We start from the raw sequence: 26,905 nt of genomic DNA, 5'->3' as shown, positions 1-26,905 counted from the left end.
GCCACGTGGAGACTCCTGGGAGGGGAGGGGTGGGAGGGGCCAGCCATGGGTGGGATTTGGAGGTTCTCCAAACTGGCCATAACATTAGTTATGGGTTCTCCCAAACCCGGGCGAACCCATAGCAACCCATCCCTGTACACAGGGTTAAGAAGGAAGGTAGCAAAGAAGAAAGGAAGATGTGAACCAGCATAACTCTGGTGGCCTCCTTGGACACCTCATGATGAAACTGGCCACTTTTTTTACTCTCAACCTCGTTGCAGCTCTAGATGATCATTCCTTGGCTTGTGAAGTTCTAAATTTGGTTTTTGGAATCCAGTTTTTGATACATCATTATATTAATCTCAAGCCTAGAGCAGTGGGAAGTGCTAAGGTATAGAAATAAATACTAATAATGAGATATCCTGAAGGAAGATTATTTTATGTTTCCATTAGAAGAACCAGGAAATCAAGGACCCCTCTCTCTTCCCACCAATATGTATGTCAACGGTTGTATGGTAATATGGTAACTCTAACCCTAACTCTCGCAACAGAACTTCTATTTATCCTATTTTTAATTGAGATTCTGGCTCTATTACCATTGATAAATAGGCAGAGCTTATAAGGAATATTCATTCGCCAAAGAACTAGCAATCCCCCATGGAGCCCATGATATTTCTGCAACAAAACCAGAAATCCAGTGTATGTGTCGCATGAGTATGACACTTTTCATTACTACTTCATGTATGTGTGCATTATGCTTTTCGCTTTGTCCAAGTGATCATATCACTGGAATTCTTTTCTTAAGTTCTTATGCCTAATGTGTACTTTAAAATAAACAGAATATCAGATTGCAAAACCCTCTGATGCTAACAGAAGAGAAATCCTGCTTGGAAGTCTTGCAAAACTGGGACATCCTATGAGAAAATTCTTTTGGGGTAAGTGAAGTATACTGAGATAGAAGCAGATGGGTTTTAGTGGAGCTTGTATTTGAAAGAAACCTTATATAATATATTTTCTTTACTTTTAAAAGTTGTGGGTATGTCATTCTTCAAACAAGCTTCATGACAGAAGCTTTGCATGCTGCAATGATCTTGTGTTCTGCAAGCATGTTTCCTACCTTTTATTTGTAAACCTTGGCTAATTGTGGCTTCTTCAAATAACCATAATTAACAAATTGTCTAACTATGTTTGGCTCCAGTCATAGAGTAGTCAAGGTATTTAAATGTGGGTTCTTAAAGTATTTGCTTGACATTCAATTATCATCTGGTCTAAGCTAAAATAATGGAGGAAAAGGCTAGGCTCTAGCTTAGTGATGCAACACATCCTCTTTCTGCAGAAGTCCCCAAATTCAATCACAACATCTGCCTTCCTGAAACTAGGCACAAAGTCTCTACCATTAAGTGTAGGATAAAATCAACAAATTGTTTGATTTTGTGATACTTTTCTTTTACAGTAATTTTATTAAAATTACAATTAAAAAGGTGAAAAAGAATAAAAAGAAAAAAGTGCAGGAAAGAAAAGAAAGAAAAGTGAAGAAATAAAAATAAAAATATAGTAAAGAAAAAGAAAACATAAAAAATGGCTCCTCGCTTCATCACAAGTATAAATAATTTTGTTGACTTATCACTTTCTCTTAAGTACAACAAATAACCTTCTCTTCCAATATCCCATCTCTTATCTATCAACAAATCATTAAAGCTTTGTCAGTTGTCATTAGCAAAACTCCATTAAGGATTACCCTGGATAACAACACATCTATTTAACCTTAATCAAGTAAACCAATATTAGATACCTTCCTTTTACTTCTAACAATCTTGACCTTTAGTCCAGTCAAATAATGGCCTAGAACTGTGATGGTGAACCTATGACACGTGAAGTAGCACACAAAGCCATGTTGCCTGACATGCACAGCCTTGCATGTTTGTCTTCCGGGTTTCTGGCATGCATGCACCCGCGATGATCAACTGTCCTTCACATGTGCAGCAGTGCTGAAAACCAGTGAACGCATGCACTTCAGCCAGCATGTGCCCTAGAACCCGGATGTTTGGCTTTTCCTTGTAATGTTAAAGTATTTTGCTCCATTCTGTATTAGTAAATCAAGTATAACTGTTCTTCTCTTTTAATCGTAATCGTTAATTTTTTAAGACTATCTTTAGTGTCCAAACTTCGAAGACCATTTAAAAAAACACAGCTTTTTCCCCACAGGAGCAGTTTTGCAATATTAGATTCTTACTTCAAATCCATCTGCACCTTTAGACTATTTGTAACTTTCCAAAATCATTGTTCTAATCTCCCTTTTGCTCTTTACTCTAAAAAATATTATATGCAGTATACTAGAAGCATAGAACATAACATCTGTGTTAAAAACTGTTTTAAGTTGGTATTATTGGGCTATTTTAAGTTAAACAAAGTCTGCTTTGTCACAGGGAAAACATCTAGAACTAAAGTACAAGACTATAGGAAAATTGATACTAATATCAGTAAGAAAATCTCTTCATAAATTATACAGGTAATGCAGAGACACTGAAATATGCACCCAAAAAGAAAGGAATTGATACCTACGCAAGACTGAGGGATTTCAGAAAACGATACTACTCGGCTCACTACATGAATCTGGTTGTCCAGTCTAGAGGTAGAAATTATGCATAATTCTGATAGATTGTAGATGATGGATGGATGGATGGATGGATGGATGGATGGATGGATGGATGGATAGATAGATAGATAGATAGATAGATAGATAGATAGATAGATAGATATAGATGATAGACAGACAGACAGACAGACAGACAGACAGACAGATGATAGATAGATAGATAGATAGATAGATAGATAGATAGATAGATAGATAGATAGATAGATGATAGATAGGTAGATAGGTAGATAGGTAGATAGGTAGATAGGTAGATAGATAGAGGGAGAGAGCGAGAGAGAGATTGATTATGCATGATAGATACATGGTAAGCAGGCAGGCAGAGGAACATAGAGGTTCAGCTATGAGTAAAATAAATATTTTGTTGCTTACCATCTCCCAAAGATATGATTAATGAAGGACAATATAGAATTCCACCTCTTTGCTTTTAATCTGAAAAATTGAGCATGTAATATGAATCTGTGTGCAAGTTTCATATTGTTGTATCAGTACATGCCTGGTGGATCATCTGGCGGATATATGTTCTTTGGCAAAAAGTGGGGAGGGGGGTTTCCTATGGACACTGACATATGTAACTTTGTTTGAGCCTCACCCAAATTAAAATAATAATCAGAGATCAGAATGACCTCATAAGATCACCAACCCCTTAAAACAGGGGTGTCAAACTCAAGGCCCAGGAGTCAGATCCGGCCCATGGGGCATTTAGATCTCTCTCCCCACCCCCCACTCCTTATCTGATCATTCTCCAGGCAGCATCTTTTCTTTCCATCAGTTCATTCCCACATACAATTATACTAGAACATATAATGATTAGTGAATTAATTGGAAGAATCACTGGGTGGTTAATTCTGTGCAAATGTATCAATACAGCAAATGGAGGCTTTTTGCATTCAGTAAGGACTGACTTTTAAGCACACTTGATGGAGGGTGTAGGGCATCCCAACTGGCATGGACCACCAGATTGTTTAGCATCATTGCCCAAAATTTGATGCTTTGGATGAAGAATTAAATGTGAAAATTTAACTGCAATGTTCTTCAGATCAATCTGAAGGAAGATTTCAGGGGTTTATCAGCACTAAGAATGACTATGGGAGAGATTTATCTATTAGAGTCTCCCATTCCCATTCTTCTCCTTAATCTTTTATTTAAAAATTGCACTACTGAAATTTGGTTAGTATGCACATTTTTTATCCTTGCTCCAAAAAAAAAAAAAAAGAGAGAGAGAGAGAGAGAGAGAGAGTCCCAGTGTCAAAAGATTCTGGTCCCTGTCAAAAATAGAGCTTTCAAGAGTTCGTCCAGGAAGAATATTGTGTACTTCTTTTGTGGGTTCATTGTTAGTCACTAAGCTGTAGAAAATTCCATCTTTGATTAAATGCACAGCTGCCATTTGAAGACTTTGAAACATGCATAGAAATTTGATACATGGCTCAGTGGCTAAGACACTGAGCTTCTCGATCGAAAGATCGGCAGTTCGAATCCCTAGTGCCGCATAATGGGGTGAGCTCCCGTTACTTGTCCTAGCTTCTGCCAACCTAGCAGTTTGAAAGTTTGTAAAAATGCAAGTAGAAAAATAGGGACCACCTTTGGTGGGAAAGTAACAGCTTTCCGTGCACCTTTGGCATTTAGTTATGCCGGCCACATGACCACGGAGATGGCTCTTCAGCTTTGAAACTGAGATGAGCACCGCCCCTTAGAGTCAGGAACGATTAGCACATATGTGCGAGGGGAACCTTTACCTTTACCTTACAATATATAGTTCATTTTTCATAGCATAATTGTCAATTCCCCCTTATTCTCTATATTTTCTACATGTTATGATTCTTTTCCTTTTTAAATATTCTTCCGATTAGAAACCCTGGATACTTTGCAAAAATGGGTGACTGAAATTTTCTCACACATCCCAAATAAGTGAGTTTATCTTTTTCTTTTTTTTTTCCTGGAAGAGCTAAGTGTTCTCTATACGCCATATGTTCCATTAGAAGTAGCAATGTGAAAGAATATACTCTGTTAATGTTATTCTTAATCTTAAAATTTCTAATTCACCCAATAACTGAAGTATTCTGGTTAAATTATAAAACTTCCATAAATATAACGATACATTCCAGAAGTATAACCATAAGATGCTTCTTCTGTTTTAAAAAGATGGATGGTGTGGGACTATAAATAACAGGAAATTTTCTGTTTTAGAAAGTTTCAAACCAAAGGATAAGAAGAACGAGATGATAAGACGGGTGGGATTGAAGATTTGAGATTTGTAGATGGATTATGGAAGGGCTGCAGTGGTTCAGCTGAAAAGATGACACCTGGTGTTAAGACATGAGCATCACACTATGGGTTGAGCTCCCTTTCCATATCCTAGCTCTTGCCCACCTAAATGTTTGAAACAGTGGTGGGTTGCAGATCCTGTTCCAACTGGTATGGTTGGAGTGGGCCTGGCGGCGTCCACAAGGATATGCACAGTACGTTCGCACATGCGGGCAGCGAGCATGTGTTGTACCACCTCCGTGAGCCTCCACGACGCTCCAGCTGCTCAGCGGAGCATTGCGCAGGCACTGTACGCGTCATGCACGTGCACGGAAGCCTTAAAAGACAGGGAAGGAGCTCAAGCGGGCGGGTGGGCCCTCCAGAGCACCGGACCAGACCGGTATCTGGTGCTCAGGGCAGGCTCCGGTACACCTGTACTGGGGCATATCGCCAGCAACCCACCACTGGTTTTTTTTTAAACAAAGTTTTATTGGTTTTTTAAAAATTTACAGGGAAAAAGGTAGTGGAAAAGGTATACAAATTTTGGCAGTTGCAAGGTGCGGTAGGTGCCCCCTCCCTCCATACTCATAATATACATCTAAGCAAAAATCATTAATACATAGTAATATATAGTCAGCATATTAATTCAATTGGTGATTTCGGTCAGTTTATGTCAAAAAGATTTTCTTGTTCATTTTTGTGATCTGAGCTTTCTTGGTATTGCCCCATCTCCCCTCGCCGACAGAGCTCCGACCCCTCCCGTGTCCTGCGTGTCTGTTGTAGGATCATCTGATTTTTCTAGGTGTGCTTTGTTTTTTTCCATAAAGGCCTGTGCCTCTATGGGTGTATTAATTCTAACTCTTGTCTCTTCCCAGAATATTAACATACCTTCAGACATCAACCATCTGAACCACACCCCCTTCTGGTATAATTTATTCGCTAATTGTGAATAACTTTTTCTTTTTTCCCTCACTTTCTTGGGAATCTGCTTCAGAATGGTTATTTCCCTATCTTGGTATGTCAAGGCTCGCCCCCTTTGTGCACTCAGAATTTCATCTCTTGTACTTTTTCTGAGAAATTTAATGTGTACCTCCCTGGGCACGTTGTGTGTTCTAGCATAGGCTGAATTCACTCTATAAACCAGGTCTATCTCCCACCCCATCTGTTGTTTTTCTTTCTGGATGTATTCAGCCAGAATACTTGTCATGATGTCCCTTATGTTTTCATCATCTGCCTCCACCACGTTTTGGAATCTAAGGTAAAAGGACATTCTCTCAAACTCTATTTTCATCTGTTGGGTATCAAGTTCTTTGTTTCCCTTCTGCACCCCTTCCACCCACTCCCTCATCTCAGCTGCCCCACCCTCCAAAAGATCCAGTCTCTGTGAGTTCTTATTGATTTGAGCCTGATTCTCTTTAATTTCTTCTTTCATCTCCTTTAGTTGTTTCTTGATTTCCTCTTGTCCCTGTAAAAGTTGCTGGAACATTTGTTGAAATTCCATCTCTGTACTTTTAGGTTGCATCAAAGCTGTTATCGTTGATTGTGTACTAGGACTGGAGGTTGCAGATGTCGGGGCAGAGGTAGCAAAGCCAGGCTTTCCAGGAGGTGGTCTTTTAGGAGGCATTGTTTGTGGAATAAAGAGTTCAGTCAGTGTAGAGAATGGTCAGTCAGAGCAGCAGAGCAGCCAGAAGAGTCCAGGGGGCAGAGGGTCCAGGCAGAAGAGAGTTTCTCTAATCACCCTGGCAATAGAACAAGGTTTTTCACTCCAGGGAGTTCAAAAGGTAGCAATCCACAAGAGATTTGTCTGAGTAGCACGGAGACAAAGACCGGAAGCCTGAAGTTTTAAAGGTGGAGTCAGGTTTCACAGTTCATAAAGACAACGGAAGTGTGCCATCTTGCCCTGCCAGCTTCGGGTTTAGAGGCATAACAAAGTTTTCAAAGTTCAAAGTTCCCAAAGTTCCCAGATCATCAATATATTATGAGGTTAAGTCCAAGAAAATCACTTTTAGCAAGGGCGTGACATAATTGGTTGGCTCTCCCCCCTCCTCCTTCCCCTGGGGCTGAGCACTAAATTGTTCCAAGCTGCCTGTCCGGGGGGGGGATCCCCCTCCCTCCAGCCGCGCCTCTCCAAATCAGCCGAAAGGAAAAGTTTTGAATTGCTGGCAGTTTCTCCAAGTTAGTAAGGGGAATGGAAAGGAGTCTACACCTCACCGCACCGCAGCCGCGTCCTTCTGCTTGCTCATTCTCCGCACAGCCTCGCAGCAAAGACGCCGGAGTGTCTCCCCATCATGCTCCCCAGTGCCTGGAGCAAGGCGGGGGGCCCCCCACCGGCCGCCGCCGATCCCGGGGATCCCCCGCGGTGCCGCCCCTAACCCACCACTGGTATGAAAGCATGCAAATGCAAATAGATTGATAGGTACCACTTCTGTAGGAAGGTAACAGAGTTCCATGCACCTTTGGAAAAAGTCTTTGGACAACATTGGCTCCATGGCCAAGAAATGGAGATGAGCACCATCTGCTAGAGTTGAACATGGCTGGACAAGGAAATCTTTACCTTTAGGTGATGTAAACTGAAGGTTCACAATTTCTTTTAAGTTTGCCTTTATTGGTCAATATTAGGTTTACTTATCTGCCCATTTTAAAACACATAAATGATTTTATATGAATGTGTGTTTTGAGGTTTGTGCAAACAGAAGTGCAGTCAATATTTGGAACTTAATATCAAAAATATACACAAACCAATTTTAACCATTAATTCCATTTTGATAATGGATCAATCTGATAATTTAAATTTATTTAGAAAATTAATTTGATTCAATTAGAATGTTCAGATCACAGTGATATGGTTTGATTAATATCTCTGAATTCATTAATAGCTCTGAATTTAGAACTGGGAAAACAATTCTGTTTATAGGCAAAAGTATTCAAAATTATCAAAATGAATTTGGAGACATCTGAGTTAGTTCACTGATTCAAATTAATCTTCCAATTCAGTTTCAAAAATCCATTCAATTCAGAGTTTTGAATTGAATTTCTGACCTGAATACTACTAATTTAATGCAGGTTAGGAACCAAATGGTAATATATTAATTAACTAATAGAGTGTACTATTTGTTTGGTTCCCAAAGAGAACTAAATCAAACCAAAATACAGTAAAAGTATCATATTTATTGGCAGGCAGAGGATTCTTCATCTTCAAGTATTCACTTGCTAAACTATGAAATGAACTCCTAAAAAATGCATTTTTAGCAGAAACGGGACAAACACATCCATTACTTCTCTTCTGCCACAAGCTCTGGGCTCATTTATGACTTTTATAAAAACTTAATAATATTCCTCTTTCCTGGTCCTCCAAAAGGAACAAAATGAAATTTATTTAAAACTAAAGAAAGCAATATCAATCTTAGTCAAAAGCATAAAACTGTCAAAGACAGAATCCTAATGCTTATCTAAAAATCATCCCTGGATCTTCTCCAGGAAAAAGATGCAGAGATGTAAAACCACAACCAAAACACACATTCTTTGCTAGATCACAGCTGACCGTTCCTCTATTAATATCAGGGAATTCTGAGGATGGGTACAGTTGAATGTGAAGAGAGTCTTTCTAAAAATATCTTTCCCAATAATTTAGGAAACTTTATCAGAAGTTGAAAAAACAATTTTAGACTAGAATAGAATAACAGAGTTGGAAGGGACCTGGGAGGTCTTCTAAGCCAACCCCTGCTTAGGCACGAAACCCTACACTCATGATGGTGAACCTATGGCACATATGGCACAGGTGGCACGCAGAGCCATTTCTTAGAGCATGCAAGGCATCGCCCTGTCCGCTCCAGTGCGCATGTGCGCGCTGGCCAGCTCACTTCAGCCTTCATTTTTGGCTGTTTTTCACCCTTCGGAGGCTTCAGGGAAGCATTCTGAACCCTCCGGAGGGCTTCGGGGGGGGGCAGGGAAGGCTGTTTACGCCCTCCCAGGCTCCTAGAAAACCTCTGAAGCCTGGGAAGGGCGAAAAACAGGTCCATTGTGTGCAAAAAGTGGGGGAAAGGTGGGGGTCATGTGTGCATGCACGGGTGGGGTGGGGGCTTGCACATAGAATTTTGGGTGTGGGCACCCCCACACATGACCCTCTGCTTTCACTCTGCTTTTGGCACTCGATGGCAAAAAGGATAGCCATCACTGCCCTACACCACTTCAGATAAATGGTTACTCAATATTTTCTTAAAAACTTCCAGTGCTGGAGCATTCACAACTTCTGGAGGGAAGTTGTTCCACTGATTAATTGTTCTCACGGTCAGGAAATTTATCCTTCGTTCTAAGTTGCTTCTTCTATTTTGCAGTCTAAAGATTGGAGGTTAGGGATATGTGGAATACAGAGAATCTAACATTGCTGTAAGGAGTAGATATATAGTCCTTGGGTGGGATTCAAATTTTTTTACTAGTGGTTCTGTGGGCGTGGCTTGGTGAGCATGTTGTGGTTTAGTGGGTGTGGCAGGAGACGGATACTGTAAAATCTTCTTTCCCACCCACTCAAGGGGAAGGTTACTGCAAATCCCCATTCCCCACCCCACCCCATCAGCTAGGACTCGGGAGGCAGAGAATAGATTGGGGCAAGGCCAGTCAGAGGTGGTATGTACCGGTTCTCCGAACTACTCAAAATTTCTGCTACCGGTTCTTCAGATCTGGTCAGAACCTGTTAATACCACAGCTGATCTATACATAAGTACAGAGAAATACATTAAATTGCTCAGATTCTGAATGCAGCCATTTAAAAATTAACATAGTTTTAAGTAATGCTTGAAAATTGTCATGAAGCCATGAGACATCAATGGCCGATTTAGGCAACCTCAGAGAACCCTTAAATAGACCATCAAATTATTTATTTATTTATTTATTTATTTATTTATTTATTTATTTATTTATTTATTTATTTATTTATTTATTTATTTATTTATTTATTTATTTATTTATTTATTTATTTATTTATTTATTTATTTATTTATTTATTTATTTATTTATTTATTATTATTATTTATTTATTTATTTATTTATTTATTTATTTATTTATTTATTGGCCACCCGTGTCATTTTGAAGCAAATCTGAGCGGTTTACAGCATGAAAGACTGTGTGATTCAGCCTTGGTTTACATGTTTAACAAAGCCCCAGTGAGGTGCTTCAAAAAGCAAATATGAGAAATTACAGTGCTCTCCAAGAGTAGCCCCCTTACAGATCATGTTTAAACTTCATGCTGATTAAGTACAGAAAACTTTCTGGGGAAACACATCATTGTTTAGTTGGAAAAAAAAGAAACATTTGATAGGAGAGGAGCAAAGCAGTCCTGCAATATTCCCACAGGCTCTTGCATAGGAGGTTGGGACTCTTGAGCTTTTGCCAAATATAATATCCAGATGTTAGGGCAACAAGTTCCATTCTGAATTAGCTAACAAAGCTGATGTAGGCTGAGATGCAGTAATTTTTCCCAGTGAAAGTAGGTCTTGCCACAGTAGATATAAATCGGAGTAGACACCAAAACTCGGGAGTAGACGCAAAGATAAATCTCTAAGGAATGGCAGTATCATAACTCAGTTATGGGGTCATAGAGGTCTTATATTAAGAGACTTTTTGATTTTCTACAGTGTCAGGGTTTGTATAGGAACACCAGAGAGATGAATTGGCAATAGAATTTAAACTTGAAGCCTTAAATAAAATGCTCCTGATTGTTTGTTTTTTAAGTGGGTTGCCCAGACCGGATTTTAGTCATCTGATGAATCCTTTTGATACACCGGAATTTCACAAGGTTTACAAAAGTAAGTAGATGTGATTCTGATTATTTTTTTAAGTTGGGGAATCTGGATGGAAATTGTGCATCAAAATATCATTTCCTAGTGTAGTGTAACATGGTGTTTTTTAAGCAGTACGCACTTAGGATCATTTCCAACACTGAGGAACCCAAAAGAGCTTTTGTTTTGTAGGGGTTATTTTTATTGATGTTCATCATATTAAATATTAAAACTAAGTCTATATAAATATAAACGGCTCTGTGTGTGTGTGTGTGTGTTCCTCATAACTCTGGAACGTCTCAAGCAATTTCAACCAAACTTGGTACATAGATGATTTACTCTCTGGAGAAAAATACTATGGGGTAAGACACCCCTAACACCCATCGGGTGTGTGTTCTGTTAAGATACAGCCTGTTGTTCTCTACTATCCTACTGGATTCTACTGTACAGTGCAGTGGAGTTGCCATGGTAACAGCTTCACAGTACTCCACAAGGGGACTGCCTCTGGTAAGGGGGAAAATCCAACATTAGAAATTACATTTGGTCCAGACATTTCCCCCCTATAAATAAATACCCGGGCAACGCCTGGTTATCGACTAGTGTTCAATATATTCACAGACTGCTGATTGAATTCTGTAGGAATAACAATATTAAACCCATTAGATAGCAACATAAATGAAATGTTTTTAATGAAAAAGCCATATACTTTTTAACAAAAAAATAACAATGGGGAATGTGTCATTGGTTTACATTTTTGCAAAATTTTCCATATCTGGCAAAAATTTTGATTTTTCAGACCCCCTGAGAGGTTCTGGCATAAGAATTTATCATTTTGCCTTAGTATGATGTTAGCATGCCACTTTAGGCTAATCTTTCTTCAGCCCAGTTCCTGCCAAATGTGTGGGGACATCACCTCCTAGACTCCCCAGTCCAGCATGATTTCCAGAAAGAAATCTTGGGAACTGCACTCATAGCTTATCAGGTGTTGATAGATATGTCATAGACAAGTCATCGCCTTCCACCTATGACTATTTTGTATTCATAATACTGAGATCATAGCATGAATGCTCCACATAAGGTTTTTTAAAAAGAGATTAACCAACAGCTGGCCACCATATAGTATAAATTTGTACTCTTAAAATGTAGCATTAAACACGGAGATGTGCACCTTTATATTTGGTGGATGCAATGAGTTTTTGATTAACATGTTGAGATTTACATTATCAAAAGTTGACAGGTTAAAACATTATGTGATGCCACAACAAAAGCTAACTGTAATTTAACATGCTAATTACACTACTCGCTTTTTGGCTGAATCCTACATTTTTTTCCCGTACATCTGTTTTCCATTTACCCCATTGGGAGATTCATCTATGTTCTAATATCATTTCAAATATGATGTGGGTTTTGTGTTCATAGCATCATACAGTTCTGATAATAGTTTCTTTCACATATTTTATTTTACTGCATTTCCTTTTTTACACAATCTCTAGTATTTACACAATCAAAAAATTGTTCTGTTTCATATTCAGAACCATTCATCATCATTGTAGCTTTCACTAGTCATAATTTCAGTTTAGATTCCTTTCCTGTGTGTGTTCATTGCGTAAACATTTGCGTAAACCAACATTCAAAACAGATTTTTATTCTATGCAAATGCTTACAAATCTGATTAATTATTTGACCTCCAAATAAGCCAAACACTTTATTTATACTCTGTTCTCTAATTCCTACCTATCCATACATGCCATCTAGCAGAATAACTTTTTTCCTCTGGATCACGTTTATTCAGATAACACATTAAAAGAGTTAATGTGGTGCATGGCCAATAAGTAAGCCAAAAGTGCAAAATCTCAGTGCACAACTTCAGGAGAAAAACAAATTCCCCGTAGGTCCTCATTGTCTAACAAATATAATGATTGGTCTTCACCTTGTCATAATCTTCTTCTTAGAAAGTAAGAGGTCTCCAAAGATCCTTGATCCCTTGGTCAGCAGAGATCTTTGGCTTTCTTTCTCCCATAATCTTTCCTCTGCTTCTTACCCTTTTTTTTTCAAATTCAAGAGTATCCCCTTTGGAATATATGATATTAACCCCTTTATTCTGTTTCAGTTATCCCAGTGAAAGAAATACATTCTCTGAACATTTCTTGGGCTCTTCCCCCACAGGAAAAGAATTACAAGTAAGGAATGGAATTTAGACAATCTTCCATTTATATATTTCAGTAACGAAGAGTCCGATCTGCATCCATCACATAATTAAGGATATTATTTTCCATTGTCTTGAGTCCTTCCATTCCCCAACCTGTTATACAAAGCAATAATGGATAGCTGTGTTCAATTCTTTATTAGTCATCGACCAATGCAAAATAAACAGGTTTTAAGGATGTACGGTCCCAGTGAAATGAATATCCAGTTCTTTTTAAATGCAGTGAATAAATAATAGATTAATAAACTCCAAATCAAGTCACTAATCTATCTCTGGAGGGCAATTATGTGCATTGGGAAACATGATTTGGGAAAGGGCAAGAGAATAAGTAGAGATATCATAAGATATTAAGAAGGTCTTTTGTAAAAATGAGCAGTCCTAACTTAATTCCTTCCAGAACTGACAGATGCCTCCTGCTTTTGATTAGAACACCCCGTGAATATGATTTCATATTATTGTATGACCTAACAGTTTCACTAGTCTCTATCAATTAGGTGTCCCTTGAGTCAAGTTCAAATCCTGTGACTTATATGAATATGTCCATGTTCTTTACTCAGAAGCTGTACAGATGGAGTTGTCATTGACTTCTTATCTGAAGGCCTTTGTCTCGTGATAGTTCTGATGTTTAACATTGCTACTTGTTTCTAAATAGTCTATATTTGTAATGCATTGGGACAAATGAGTAGATGCAGTTGCACCATTCAAGGTTCTGAATAAATCTAATGTGAAGGGAGAGGGGATGGTTTTGTTCACACTAGGAATCACATCCACTCTGGAATGAGGTTAGGATGAGTTTATAGTCTATGGCATTCGTGCATCACAGTGAGACTAAGAGCCTCATGTTTTTGAATGGCCTCCCACAGGCCACACTCTAAAGAGTAGCACAGCCATTTATTTCAATGTAGGTTTATAAAGGTAGTCCTTGACTTGTAACCACAATGGAGCCCAACGTTGTTAAATGAGACATGTGTTAAGTGAGTCTTGCACCTTTCTTGCTATTGTTGTTAAGTGAATCACTGCAATTGATAAGTTAGTAACCTGGTTCTTAAATGAATCTTGTTTCCCCATTGACTTTGTTTGTCAAAAAATGGCAAAAAGGGATCATACGACCTTGGAATATAGCAATGGTCATAAGTATGAACCAGTTGCCAAGCATCTTAATTTTGATGACATGATCATGGGGAATGCTACAAAGGTTGTAAAATGTGTGAAAAATGTCACACAAAACTGTTCATAAGTCACTTTTTTAGTGCAATTGTAACTTCAAACAGTCACTAAATGTACTGTTGTAAGTTGAATATTTAAATTTAATTAGCATTTAAATGGCTTTTTAAAATTCTTACGATGCAAGCCACTTCTGCACTGCTGCCAAGGATATTTTATTTGTGGTCACCTCAAAGAGGCCTTTACGCAGGACTGTTCCACATGTAGAGCCAATCTGATATTTTAGTTAAGGCACCAGAGTAGGAACTTGGAGACCATGAGTTCTACTCCAACCTCATGGCATGAAACCAATTGTGTGATCTTCAGCCACTCACTTTCTCTCTCAGATCAATCAAGGAAGCAATGGCAAACCACTTCTGAAATCTTATGTGTTCCCCGTGTATTTAATAATGGTCTCCTTCTGATTAAAAATAACCATTTGATGACAATATTAGAAAAACCTTGACAGAGCTGAAGCTTTAAAACACTATGTATGTTTCTATCCTAATGAGAAGGAAGGACTCACTGGAGAAGAGTCTAATGCTGGGAAAGATTGAGGAGAAAAGAAGAAGGGGATGATAGAGAATGAGGTGGCTGGATGGAGTCACTGAAGCAGTAGGCGTGAGCTTAAATGGACTCCAGAGGATAGTAGAGGACAGGAAGGCCTGGAGGAACGTTGTCCATGGGGTCACAATGGGTTGGACACAACTTGTCAACTAACAGCATGTTTCTATGGCCACAGTCTAGATGTGCCTGAAGTATAACCTTCACAATGTCCTCTTGAATTGTCAGTCGCTCTGGGAGGGGCACAAAACCACTGTGGAACAACAGAACATTGTTATTACCACACAATTACCTAAAACATTTCCCAGAGGCGTCTACCAAATCATGGGGGAACAGAGCATAAGACGAGACCATCACATTCTTCTTATATACTTTTATAAAAGTCCGGTAATCAAATCTAACCTAACCTGGCTTTTTAATTACTGGTAACTTTGAATGTGTCTACAAGTAGTACTTGACACACAGCCATTCCTTTAGTGACTATTCAAGTTACAATGGCACTGAAAAAAAAGTGATTTGTGACCATTTTTCACACTTAACAACTGTGGCAGCATCCCTATGATCACATGATCAAAATTTGGGGCCTTGGAAACTGACATGTATTTATGACAGTTGCACTGTCCCAGGTCATGTAATCAACATTTGTAACCTTGCCAGCAGGCTTCTGACAAACAAACTCAACAGGGGAAGTCAGATTTGCTTAACGACTGTATGCTTCACTTAACATTTGCAGTGATTTGCTTAACAACTGTGGCAAAAAATGTCATAAAAATGGGGCACAACTCACTTAACAACTGCCTCGCTAAACAACAATGCTTTAGGCTCAATTGTGGTTGTAAATTGAGGACTACCTGTATATTAGCAATAGCACTTAGACTTATATACTACCTCCAACAATCTGGGTCCTCATTTTACCGACCTCAGAAGGATGAAAGGCTGAGTCAAACTTGAGCCTGGTGAGATTTGAACTGCCAAATTGCAATCAGCCAGCAGGCAGCAGATGTAGCCTAAAGTACTGCGCTCTAACCACTGCACTACAGTAAGCTCAATAAAATATTATATTTTCCAATTATAGTAAATGACACAGCTTTTAAATTTAGTGTTAATCCTTCCTAACATAGCATTTATTATCAGAACAGACTAGAATTTTAGTTCTTTCGGTCCACTGGACTTCAAGGTGACCTTCTAATCTGAAATAATGTAGTATTTACTGAATGTACAGAAAAGTAATACAGTTTTTTTTAAAAAATGAAGGAAGCATTCCTTCTTCTAAACAAGCTCTTTTAAAATAAGTTGACGCATAATGTTTTTCCCCAAAACTTTTAGGGTGAAGCCACTGCATTATATCTCTTGGCTGATAGGACATGAAGGCAGAGGAAGTGTGCTCTCCATTCTGAGGAAGAAGTATGTCTTAATTTTTTTTATATCACAGTACAGTATAATTTCAAAGCCCACTGGAAGAGATCAGACTTCTACAAAGATCCCTAGTGCCTCCACCTACACTTTATCATTTCAGAGTGGAAAAAAATTGTCGCAAAGTAAAACAGTTATGGGTGTCAAAGATTGAGACCACGTTCCTAACCCAGGGGTGGTTAGATCCGGCCCATGGAGCCACGCTGGAAGCAGGATTGGTCTACAGTACCTCTGCCAGCTTAATGTCACTTGTGTCGAGGGCACCCCTCCCAAGGTCTGTTTTCGGCTGGAATGGCCTCCTGCAGCACTCTGCCAGAAAAAATGGAGGTTGGGAGGGGTGCCCCTGACACGAGTAATGTTGAGCTGGCTACGCCCACCCCAGCCACACCCACCCAGCCCCCAAGTCAGCCCCTGATGCAGCCTTAATGAAATCACGTTTGACACTCCTGCTCTAATTCTAACCCTGACCTTTCTGCAGTTATCAAGAAATGCTTCTTTAAAATGTATTACTTTTTAGTTGATTAGAAAAAATGTAGACTGATTAATCAATTCATTAAATGTACATGCACAGTACAAAACACTTACTATAAGTATCTTTTTGAGAATACTAAAGGGCCCTTGATATTGTTTATCATATTTATATTTTTGAAAACCTACTTTGCAAGAACTCACTTTTAGAAATATAACCAGATTAAATGTTTAGTTAATGTTCACTGTTTACAATTTGAATATTTATTTACTTACTTTAATCACGGCTTTACTTTCACAATAGGTTTTGGGCTCTTGCCTTATATGGAGGAAATGGTGAGACAGGTTTCGAACAAAACTCTACCTATTCCATCTTCAGCATTTCAGTGACTTTAACAGATGAAGGCCTTAAATATTTCTATGAGGTCAATTATTACTATTACTATTATTCCAGTATACTATTGTATTGTAAATTCCACAAAGCTCAATGAAATAACTTGAAAAGGAATAGAAGATTAGTATTTCTTTTCTTTATATAATGGGTTAACTTACAAATGTTCTGTCATCTTTAAATATAGATTGCATTTAATAGAGATTTATAAATGTCTTAGGCTTAAATGACAATTCTACAGAGGATGAAGCAAGAGTGAAGATTCATATTTTGCGACTAGTTATACTTTTGGGAATCATTGAGTAACACTATTTTTACAGAGTTTGTTGGGGATTTAGAGATATTTATCAGTAATACAATACAATACAATACAATACAATAGTAGAGTTGGAAGGGACCTTGGAGGTCTTCTAGTCCAACCCCCTGCCTAGGCAGGAAACCCTATACTGTTTCAGACAAATAGCTATCCAACATCTTCTTAAAGACTTCCAGTGTTGGGGCATTCACAACTTCTGAAGGCAAGCTGTTCCACTGATTAATTGTTTAACTGTCAGGAAATTTCTCCTCAGTTTTAAGTTGCTTCTCTCCTTGATTAGTTTCCACCCATTGCTTCTTGTTCTACCCTCAGGTGCCTTGGAGAATAGTTTGACTCCCTCTTCTTTGTGGCAACCCCTGAGATATTGGAACAATGCTATCATGTCTCCTCTAGTCCTTCTTTCTCTTAAGCTAAACATACCCAGTTCCTGCAACCATTCTTCATATGTTTTAGTCTCCAGTCCCCTAATCATCTTTGTTGCTCTTCTCTGCACTCTTTCTAGAGTCTCCACATCTTTTTTACATCGTGGCGACCAGAACTGAATGAAGTATTCCAAGTGTGGCCTTACCAAGTGGCCTAACACTTCACGTGATCTTGATTCTATCCCTCTGTTGATGCAGCTTAGGACTGTGTTGTTTTTTTTGGCAGCTGCTGCACACTGCTGGCTCATATTTAAATGGTTGTCCACTAGGACTCCCAGATCCCTTTCACAGTTACTACTACTGAGCAAGGTACCACCTATACTGTACCTGTGCATTCCATTTTTGTTGCCTAAATGTAGAACCTTACTCTTTTCACCATTGAATTTCATTTTATTAGATAGTGACCAATGTTCGAGTTTGTCAAGATCCTTCTGTATCTTAAGCCACTCTTCTGGAGTGTTGGCTATTCCTGCCAGCTTGGTGTCATCTGCAAATTTGATGAGTTCCCCATTTATTCCCTCATCCAAATCATTGATGAAGATGTTGAAGAGTACTGGGCCTAAAACAGAGTCTTGGGGTACTCCACTGCATACTTCCCTCCATGTATATGCAGTTCCATTGAGGACTACACATTGAGTGCGGTTGGTCAGCCAGTTACGAATCCATCTGGTGGTGATGCTGTCTAACCCACATTCTTCTACTTTATCTAGTAGTAGGTTATGGTCTACCTTATCAAAAGCCTTACTGAAGTCCAAGTAAACTATATCGACGGCATTCCTCTGGTCCACTAATTTTGTCACATTATCAAAGAATGCAATTAGATTAGTCTGGCATGATCTGTTTTTGACAAATCCATGTTGGCTTTTGGCTATTACTTTGTTTGCTTCTAGGTGTTCACAGATTTGTTGCTTGATTATTTTTTCCAGAATCTTTCCTGGTATTGAGGTCAGGCTGATAGGTCTGTAGTTTCCTGGATCTATTTTTTTCCCTTTTTTGAAGATGGGAACCACATCAGCTCTTTTCCAGTCCTCTGGTAGTTCCCCGGTGTTCCAGGATCTCATTGTGAGCCTTAGCTTTCCCCACTTCATCTTTACAGGCTCAGGCTATTTGCTGATATTCTGCCTTAATCATGTCCCCCTCCTTCCACTTTTTATATTTACCTTTTTTGTCTTTCAGTTTGTCAGATAGTTCTTTATGCAGCCATGCTGGTTTCTTTGGGGAGCTGTTTTTTTTTCTTCTTCATTGGTATTGTGCTAGACTGGGCTTTTGTAATCCAATTTTTCAAAATTTCCCAAGCTTCTTGAGTTGTTTTCCCCTTGAGGATTCTCATCCATGGAGTTTTTCCCAAGCTCTCTCTAAGTTTATTGAAATTAGCTTTCTTAAAGTCCAAGACTCTAGTTTGACTTTGTTCTATTACTTGTGTTTGGATAATGTTGAATTCCAATATTGCATGGTCACTTGCCCCCAGGGTTCCTATGGCTTCAACACCTTCTATCATTTCCTCTCTGTTAGTGAGAATTATGAAGGAGAGGAAATGGACAATTCTTCTAAAATCAGTTCTGCTTATTAGATCCTCCATAACATAAGTCTTCATCAATAGTCTATATACTTATGATCTGTTCAAGCCATAAATTGATTCATGAAAATTCCATGGGGTCCAGGCAAAAATCACACAAAATAATATTTTTCTCTCCCAATTCTAGAATTAAACCATTATTAATTAGGCATATCATCAAAGCAAACATGCAATTTCAGTCATTTAGTTTTTAGTATGGCTATCATCCATACTAAAATATCTAAAATCTCAGAAAATATTCTTAGTCCATTTGTACTACCAATCAATGCTAAGTGAGATAATACTTATGGAGAAAATAATTTCTGATTGGGGATGCCAGAACCATAGGATATCAGAAATTATCAGATGTTAGGGCTAAAGTGACAAAACAATACTTTTTTTGTTTGTCGGGAGGATAAATCCTGGTTTATTAATTATTAATGCTGCCCTATTTTGTAGTCAAATACAGCTCTAAAATAACTGCATTCATTTCTTTATCTTCAGGTTATTCATCTTATATTTCAGTATTTAAAGATGTTGCAAAAAAATGGGCCAGAGAAAAGGTATTTATATATACATTAAAAATGTTATGACTTTGCTAGTCATTTCTAATTTTGTATTTAAAACATTTTCAGTACATTTTGTAATTGATGCTGTAAATAACAGTTTAAGAATGCATATTAAACATATTAATCTTCAGATCAAATCATCATGTTTTGTACATCGAATCAAATCAACATATGCAAGATATGCAGTAATAATGTTTGAAATGTGCAGGATAATCTCTTTGACAGCAGTAATAAACAATGCTATGTAAATAATTATATAAGGTTTTATATTAACAAGGAATAGATCTCTAAAAGGCATTCTTTCCAACAAAAGTGAAATTTCATTTGATGTAATATTTTGTCATCTGTTCAAAACCATATGTCTCTATTTCTCATATCCTACAAGAGTGACAGATAGAAAGAATACATATAGTCCTCAATTTACAACAGCGACCATTTGATGTTACAAAGAAAAGATGACTTATGACTGGTCCTAACACTTAAGACTGTCATAACTCCCCACAGTTACATGATTCACTGAACAACTGCCTTGCTTAGCAATGGAAATTCTGGTCCCAATTGTGATTGTAAGTTGTGCAGCTCAAAATGAGTTATACAATAAGGTCCTTTCAGCAGTTCTAAGAAGGCACCACACCCATTTGCATTATTCAGGTAACCCTGAGGACAGCTAAAGTGTGAGCTAAGTGTGAGGTCCAAGTGACCTCAATGACTCTCTAAAAGAATGCAAATGACTAGCTGTCTGCAAGGAATACAAATCCTCCACCACCCAGTCAGAGCTGAAGAAGCTTCTTGGATAAGAAAAAATGGGGTAAAGTTACTTAAACAATTGTGTCACTTAGCAACAGAAACTGGGCATGTTCAAGGATTACTTGTATCTTTCTGATGTGTAGATTTAAGGTCCAAGAATAATGCAACCACTACAAATACTGTTGAGAATGTTTGAGATTGCAGGCCAAACATTTCAAGGAGACCGAGATGGGGAACAGCTGTCCTATGTGATAACGGTCACAACTTCTTGTTTTACAGAATATGGGAAGAGATTCAGAAGATTGAAGCCAATGAATTTTGTTTCCAGGAACAGGTATATGTTTGCTTCCAGTTTCCAATATGCCTGCAGTATCACTGGAAATATTGATACATTATTTTAGATAATGGAATTCAAATGATTCTAATCCATTTTGAATTATGCTGTGTTTCAAGACTAAGTTTTAGGAAACTCTAATTTACGGACTTTATTATTTCTTCATCATGTTTTTCATATCTCCAGACAGACCCAATTGAGTTCGTAGAAAATATATGTGAAAATATGCATCTCTTTGAAAAGGAAGACTTACTAACAGGAGATCAACTACTGATTGAATATAATGCTGAGGTAAGTGGAGTCCACATATGTCAGAAAAAAAGTGAAAGGAAAATAGCTCTAGAATCACCTTTTCCACTCTGGCACCATCCAGATATATGATTGCAACTCTTAGAATTCTATAAAAGTTTATGATAGCTCAGATATCTAAATGTTGTAGATTGAAGGTATCTAGATGGCCTCAGCTGAAGAGTCTGCTCTAGAAACATTAACACTAAGTTCAAAAAGTGTTTTGCTTAGTTAGAATATTTGTGTTCATTTCCTGATCCAAAATGTAGTGAAGCTTCTTTAAAGTGTAGCTTTAGCGGCAATAGTAAGATTTTATTTTCTATTGTGTAGGTACCAGGGTCTTAACCTATCAGCCAGTGAGTTTCAATGGATTGATAATATCCCATCCTCCATCTCCCATAATAATTCTTATGTCATGGCATAAAAAATAACGTCAGTTTAAGAACAAAGAGGCAACTTCTGTGAAAAATTGACTAACAGAGGATGGATTGATTTATTCCTTTATCTATTATATTTCCAGATCATTGCTGATGCTCTTAATCATCTCACTCCTGAAAAAGTAAACATCTTTCTCTTATCTCCTTCCCATGAGGGACAATGCTCCAAGAAAGAAAAGTGGTTTGGGACACAATATTGTATCTTAGGTAAAGTGGCCATTTGTGTTATTACTGGTTTGTCATAATCTGCTTCAAAAATAGCATCTCAGAGCAAAGATGTTACTAATGGTGCCAATTGCTGCATCAGCCTCCAGGTGAATTGTTTAGTTACAAGAATTTCCCTGTAGAATTCAGAGTTTACATTTTATTTGTAGGGCGTGGAGCATGGTAGCTCCTGCTGTCTTGTGGCATTCACCATGCTGACTGTGTCCTGTCTCAGTTTGCAAACATACACATGCAGACACAGTTTCTGTGGTGTTAAGCGGATAACAGTAGACAATACCATAAATCAAAGTCTGTGCAAAGAGAGCTTATCGGAATAAGTCCGTTTGAAGTTTAAGTAGCAAGAGAGTGATCCAAATATGATCCATAAGCCAGAGTGCTGAGTCTAGTAGTCAGCCAATCCAAAAGTCAAAGGTTCAAGAGTAAGTAAACCTAGGAACAAAAGTCATCGATTATGATTAAATAATGAAATTAGATGAAATGAAGATGCAGTAAAAGTTTTGAGATTTGGAAAACAAAATTGGCAGCTTTCTTCTTTCCCTGCGGTGTTTCTGGTGTTAAAAGAGTTGAGCTGTCCTTTGAGAGGGAGGATTGTATGCACAATTTTAAAAGCTTATAGAATTAAATTTAAGAAAACTAGAGATTGCTTGAGTCTAGGTAAAGGTTCCCCTTGCACATATGTGTTAGTCACTCCAGGCTCTAGGGGGCGGTGCTCATCTCCATTTCAAAGCCAAAGAGCCAGCGCTGTCTGAAGATGTCTCCATGGTTGCATGACCAGCATGACTAAACCCCAAAGGCGCATGGAACACTGTTACCTTCCCACCAAAGGTGGTTCCTATTTTTTCTACTTGCATTTTTACATGCTTTTGAACTGCTAAGTTGGCAGAAGCTGAGACAAATAACAGGAGCTCACGCTATTACATGGTGCTAGGGATTTGAACCACCAAACTGCCGACCTTTCTGGTTGACAAGCTCAGTGTTTCAGCCACTGAGCCACCGTGTCCCTGCTTGAGTCTAGTTTAAGCAAAAATCTGTGCACCACTGAATCTAAGGTTAATTCTTATCTTGAGGTATTCTCTACTAAAGCATTCACTCTGAGTTGTGTTACCTTCACAGACATTGACTCATATTGGAGCCAGTTGTGGAGCACTGATTTCCCCCTCAATCCAGATTTACATCTGCCACAAGAAAATAAATATATAGGTTAGTACTACAACCACATAGTCTTGTTTAGTTTAATAATGTTCTTATTATGGACTGAGTTAAACCGTTAACCCACTATTGTACACATTGGTAGCTTTAATATCTTTTGGATAGCAAGGACTACAAAAAATAATAAATAACAAATAATAGAGTTGGATACATAAGCCAAGATTTTCCTTTTCTTCCCTTGATGCTTTCCACTCTAGGTTTATGGGACAAGAGTTTTTCTTTTAAAAAATTCAATTAATCTAAGCCTCGGATTGTAATGCTTTTGCCTGACAATAGTAATAAATTATGTGTGCATTTTGGCAATTGTAGTCAAGAGAAAGTATCTATAGAAGTTTGTATGTCCAGAGATTCATGCAAAGTTTATGAAGATCTTATGCAGCAATGTAGCAGGCAAACAAGTCCATGAAATATTATTTTCAGTATAGTAATTTGCCACTTTTATCCCCTATTTTAGCCACAGATTTCTCTGTGAAAGAAACAGATACCCATGCTCCAGAATATCCTACCAAAATAATAAACACACGTGAAGGGTGTCTATGGTACAAGGAAGACAATAAATTTGGTGTCCCCAAAGGTAAATTGTATAAATACAAATGAATCATACTTCTTAGATTACATCCATGGGAAAGGTATAGTAAGATAACTCATCAAGGTATCAATGTTCTTTAATTAATTGCTCAAAGCAATCAGCACTTTGAGAAGAACTTTGTCATGGAAAATCTCTTCTCAATGCATCCTTTGGGGAAAGAGATATGAAAAGAGCTTAGGATAAATGCTTGACAAGAAGGTAATTTAGGGTAAATCTACCCAAAGAGTTGACATATTTAAAGTGCTTTTGCTTCCTATAAATTCCTGAAACAACCATTTTGACCAATGGAAATTAAAACTTTGTGTTAACAATCAGCTCCACCCCAGTGAAGTGCGGTAAGGTTTATGGCTGGTGAGGTACTGACACAGTTGTGGGTTTCAAATATTTTTAGACTTGTGGACTTCAACTCCCAGAATTCCACAGCCAGGCATGTTCAGTTCCGGTTTAAAATGACAGTTAGATTGGACTATCTCTCCTACCCCATTCCCTCTCTCACTCACTCTCAAACAAACACCCACACACAGAGACACAAAATTGGATTGGATATCTTTTCCAGTGGCTTGAAAGCAGCTCCTCTGCCATCCCCCCCCCCAATTCCCCTGCTGCCTTCCCCAAACACCTCCACCATTGCAAATGCAGCCTGCTGTCTGGGTGGGAAATGCCTGGAACGCAAAAAGCCCACCCACTCACCACCTGCTGGCAGGTTGGGGTGAGAGTAGAGGCAGAGAAGCAGGAGGGGAGCCGATCCGAGCCTTCCAAAAGAAAGAGGCTGGGGGAAAGTGTGTGTGCTACAGCATGGCTCTTTTCCTGGCTTCCGTGGATGACTCTGCTTAACTGTTAAAAATAGCCTCTAAAAAAGCGCCCTCTACTATGAGGCAGGAGAACTGCGTGCCTCACCCATGTCAGGAATTTTTAGGCTTTTAACCCTTGCTTAATTCTGCTTGAGTGATCATAAAATGCCTAAAGTCAGACTAGAGGAGGCATGCAATTCTCCTGCCTCATAGTAGAGGGCGCTTTTTTAGAGGCTTTTTTTAACAGTTAAGCAGAGTCATCCACGGTGAGGCAGCAACTTGCTCAGCTTTTTCCTTTTACATTTTTTTTCTTTTCATGATGAGAGCGGTGAGACGTGCCTCACTTGCCTCACCTGACTTCATGTCACTGCTCCACCCATTGATTAGTGTCTACTATTGGGGGCAATGTTGGGCATAGGGAAGATTGTTTATGTGTCTCTATTTATCTGTCTTCCCTTTTCTGCCTTTCTCCCTCCTCCTTCTCAATCTCTCTCTCTCTCTCACACACACACACACACACAGACAGAAACAGACAGACAGACACAAACATTAAGATGATGACAACAAAAATGACCCACGATGATGATGATCATCATCATCATCAGAATGAGGATCTCCAATTATGGAAAGTAATGGTTTCAGAAAACACAAAATTGTGATGTTTGATCTAACTGAACAGCCCTCAACTGGTGTAGAAGAGATTCAGTGACTCTTTAAAAATATCGATGTATGTACATAAAGAGCACAATGTTTACATTCTTATTGCTTTTCCAACTTATTCATTTTTCTCCAGGATTTATCTGTTTCTACTTGGTATCACCAGTAATATTACAGTCTGCACTGAAGTAAGCATTTTTTTAAATTGACTGGTTGCATTAGTTTTTAAAAAATGATAAGATATTTCACAGTTAGTTTTAGGTTGCAATAAAACATATTCTGCCTTGTATGAAGTGATTTAGATTTGCTTTGGTTAAGCAAAGACCTTGAATCAGAATATTGTGATTAGAAGGCTTCTTGCAGCTCTACCCTAACACTAGCCTAACACTAGTTTTCTAGGATAGATGGATTCGGAATTGGTGCAGTGTTCACCAAAGCCTTGAGATTGAAGATCTTTCAGTACATGGAAAGGGGGCTTCAGGTTGCATGGCTTGAGGTTGTCCTCAGCACTATCTACTTTGGCAGGACCTTTGCCAAGCAATCGGGAAAAGGCTCCACATTTGCTAGCTTCAGTGCACACTATGTGATTCATTGAAGTTGCTGATCTGGAAGAACCTCAACAAGTATTGCCATTTTAGACACAGAGAGCCAGTAATCCTATGCCTTTTGCCAAAGTCATCCAGCCTGGAAGCCCTTTGACCAATGCTGTAAAAGAAGGCGAGAGATGTTTTGCTCTGCACAACTTACCCAAGACTTCTCTCGGTTTTCTTTCATAGTCTTTATTTTTTTTCTGGAGTTTGAAGGAATCCGTTTGAATCTTTGTTGTAGTGAAGCCACCACTCCAAAGTTTTGCACTAGAATGCATAAAGGGAAGGATAATTGTTTCTATAACTTTAATTCACTCAGTACATCTTGAAGATGGAAAAAGCTCATCAATGTCTGTATGTCTATGGAGACTCTCAGTCATCCAGGTCATGGTTGTCCCAAAGATACTTTTTCAAGAGGCAACTGGATAATTGGCTCTTGAAAAAGTATCTTTGGGTCAAAACTATCTGTAACTTTTGAAAATGACTGTATTTTTCCCATTGCAGTTTAACTCTCCCAAGCGTATTATGTCAAAGGGAAATTGACCCATGGAAATGACAATCTGTAATTTTAGTCTTAGGGCAGCCAGTTTTCAGTTTCTCCTGTTGAAATATGAAGACAGGACAACGCTGCCGCTTCAACTTCTGTTAATTCTCTTCATTTTCTCCTCTTTGTCCTCATTTTCACCTAGCATGGTACTTTTTGATACTTTTGTAAGCATCCTCAGCCATAACCTTGCTGAACCAGCATATGAAGCCGATGTTGCTCAGTTGGAATATAAAGTGATGGCTAAAGAGCATGGCTTGACCATTCGAGTGAAAGGCTTTAACCACAAGCTACCTGTGAGTGATCCTTACTTCTTCATAATCTACTTCCATTCCAGTGACCGTAAAGATTTTAAAACGAGATCATCCCCAGGACAACTTATCTGAAATGAAAGGATAAGACGTGGAAGTTCAGGTAGTCCTCAACTTATGACCATTTGTTTTATGACTGTTTAGACTTACAGTAGCCTAGAACAGGTGTTTTATGGCACATGAAGTACTTCCAGCTATTGTAAAATGTTGCTTGTCCTCCTCTTTGGTCACATGATTTAGATTTGGTGTACTTAGCAATCAGCCTGCCTTTACAACCAGTTGTAGCATTCTGAGGTCATGTGAGCATGATTTGTGACATGTTTTGCCCATTTTTTTGGAAGAATATGTTTACTTAATGACCCTACCATTTGCTTAATGATCATGTGATTCTTTTAATGACCATCATGAAAAATGTCAAAAAACCTAGG

The 26,905-nt window shown here is 38.4% G+C and overlaps 1 protein-coding gene across 1 annotated transcript in view; it reads left to right on the top strand.

Moving 5' to 3' along the window:
- LOC309392205 (nardilysin-like) overlaps nt 1-26,905 on the top strand; it is a gene marked incomplete at both ends in the record, with an annotated part of 54,931 nt that overhangs the window by 11,221 nt on the left and 16,805 nt on the right. The window contains 15 exons of the mRNA XM_081953228.1: nt 819-914; nt 2,489-2,611; nt 4,483-4,540; nt 10,605-10,678; nt 12,762-12,831; nt 15,951-16,028; nt 16,810-16,930; nt 19,694-19,752; nt 20,785-20,839; nt 21,026-21,130; nt 21,648-21,771; nt 22,903-22,989; nt 23,453-23,572; nt 25,172-25,223; nt 26,312-26,462. Coding sequence (XP_081809354.1) covers nt 819-914; nt 2,489-2,611; nt 4,483-4,540; nt 10,605-10,678; nt 12,762-12,831; nt 15,951-16,028; nt 16,810-16,930; nt 19,694-19,752; nt 20,785-20,839; nt 21,026-21,130; nt 21,648-21,771; nt 22,903-22,989; nt 23,453-23,572; nt 25,172-25,223; nt 26,312-26,462 — 1,373 coding nt within the window. The remainder of the gene's footprint in view (nt 1-818; nt 915-2,488; nt 2,612-4,482; nt 4,541-10,604; nt 10,679-12,761; nt 12,832-15,950; nt 16,029-16,809; nt 16,931-19,693; nt 19,753-20,784; nt 20,840-21,025; nt 21,131-21,647; nt 21,772-22,902; nt 22,990-23,452; nt 23,573-25,171; nt 25,224-26,311; nt 26,463-26,905) is intronic.

The sequence above is a fragment of the Natrix helvetica genome, assembly GCF_964273705.1.
Source record: "Natrix helvetica genome assembly, chromosome: 4".
Taxonomy (NCBI): Eukaryota; Metazoa; Chordata; class Lepidosauria; order Squamata; family Natricidae; genus Natrix; species Natrix helvetica.
Note: the sequence above shows the minus strand (reverse complement) of the source record. Positions and strands in the feature narration are given on the sequence as shown.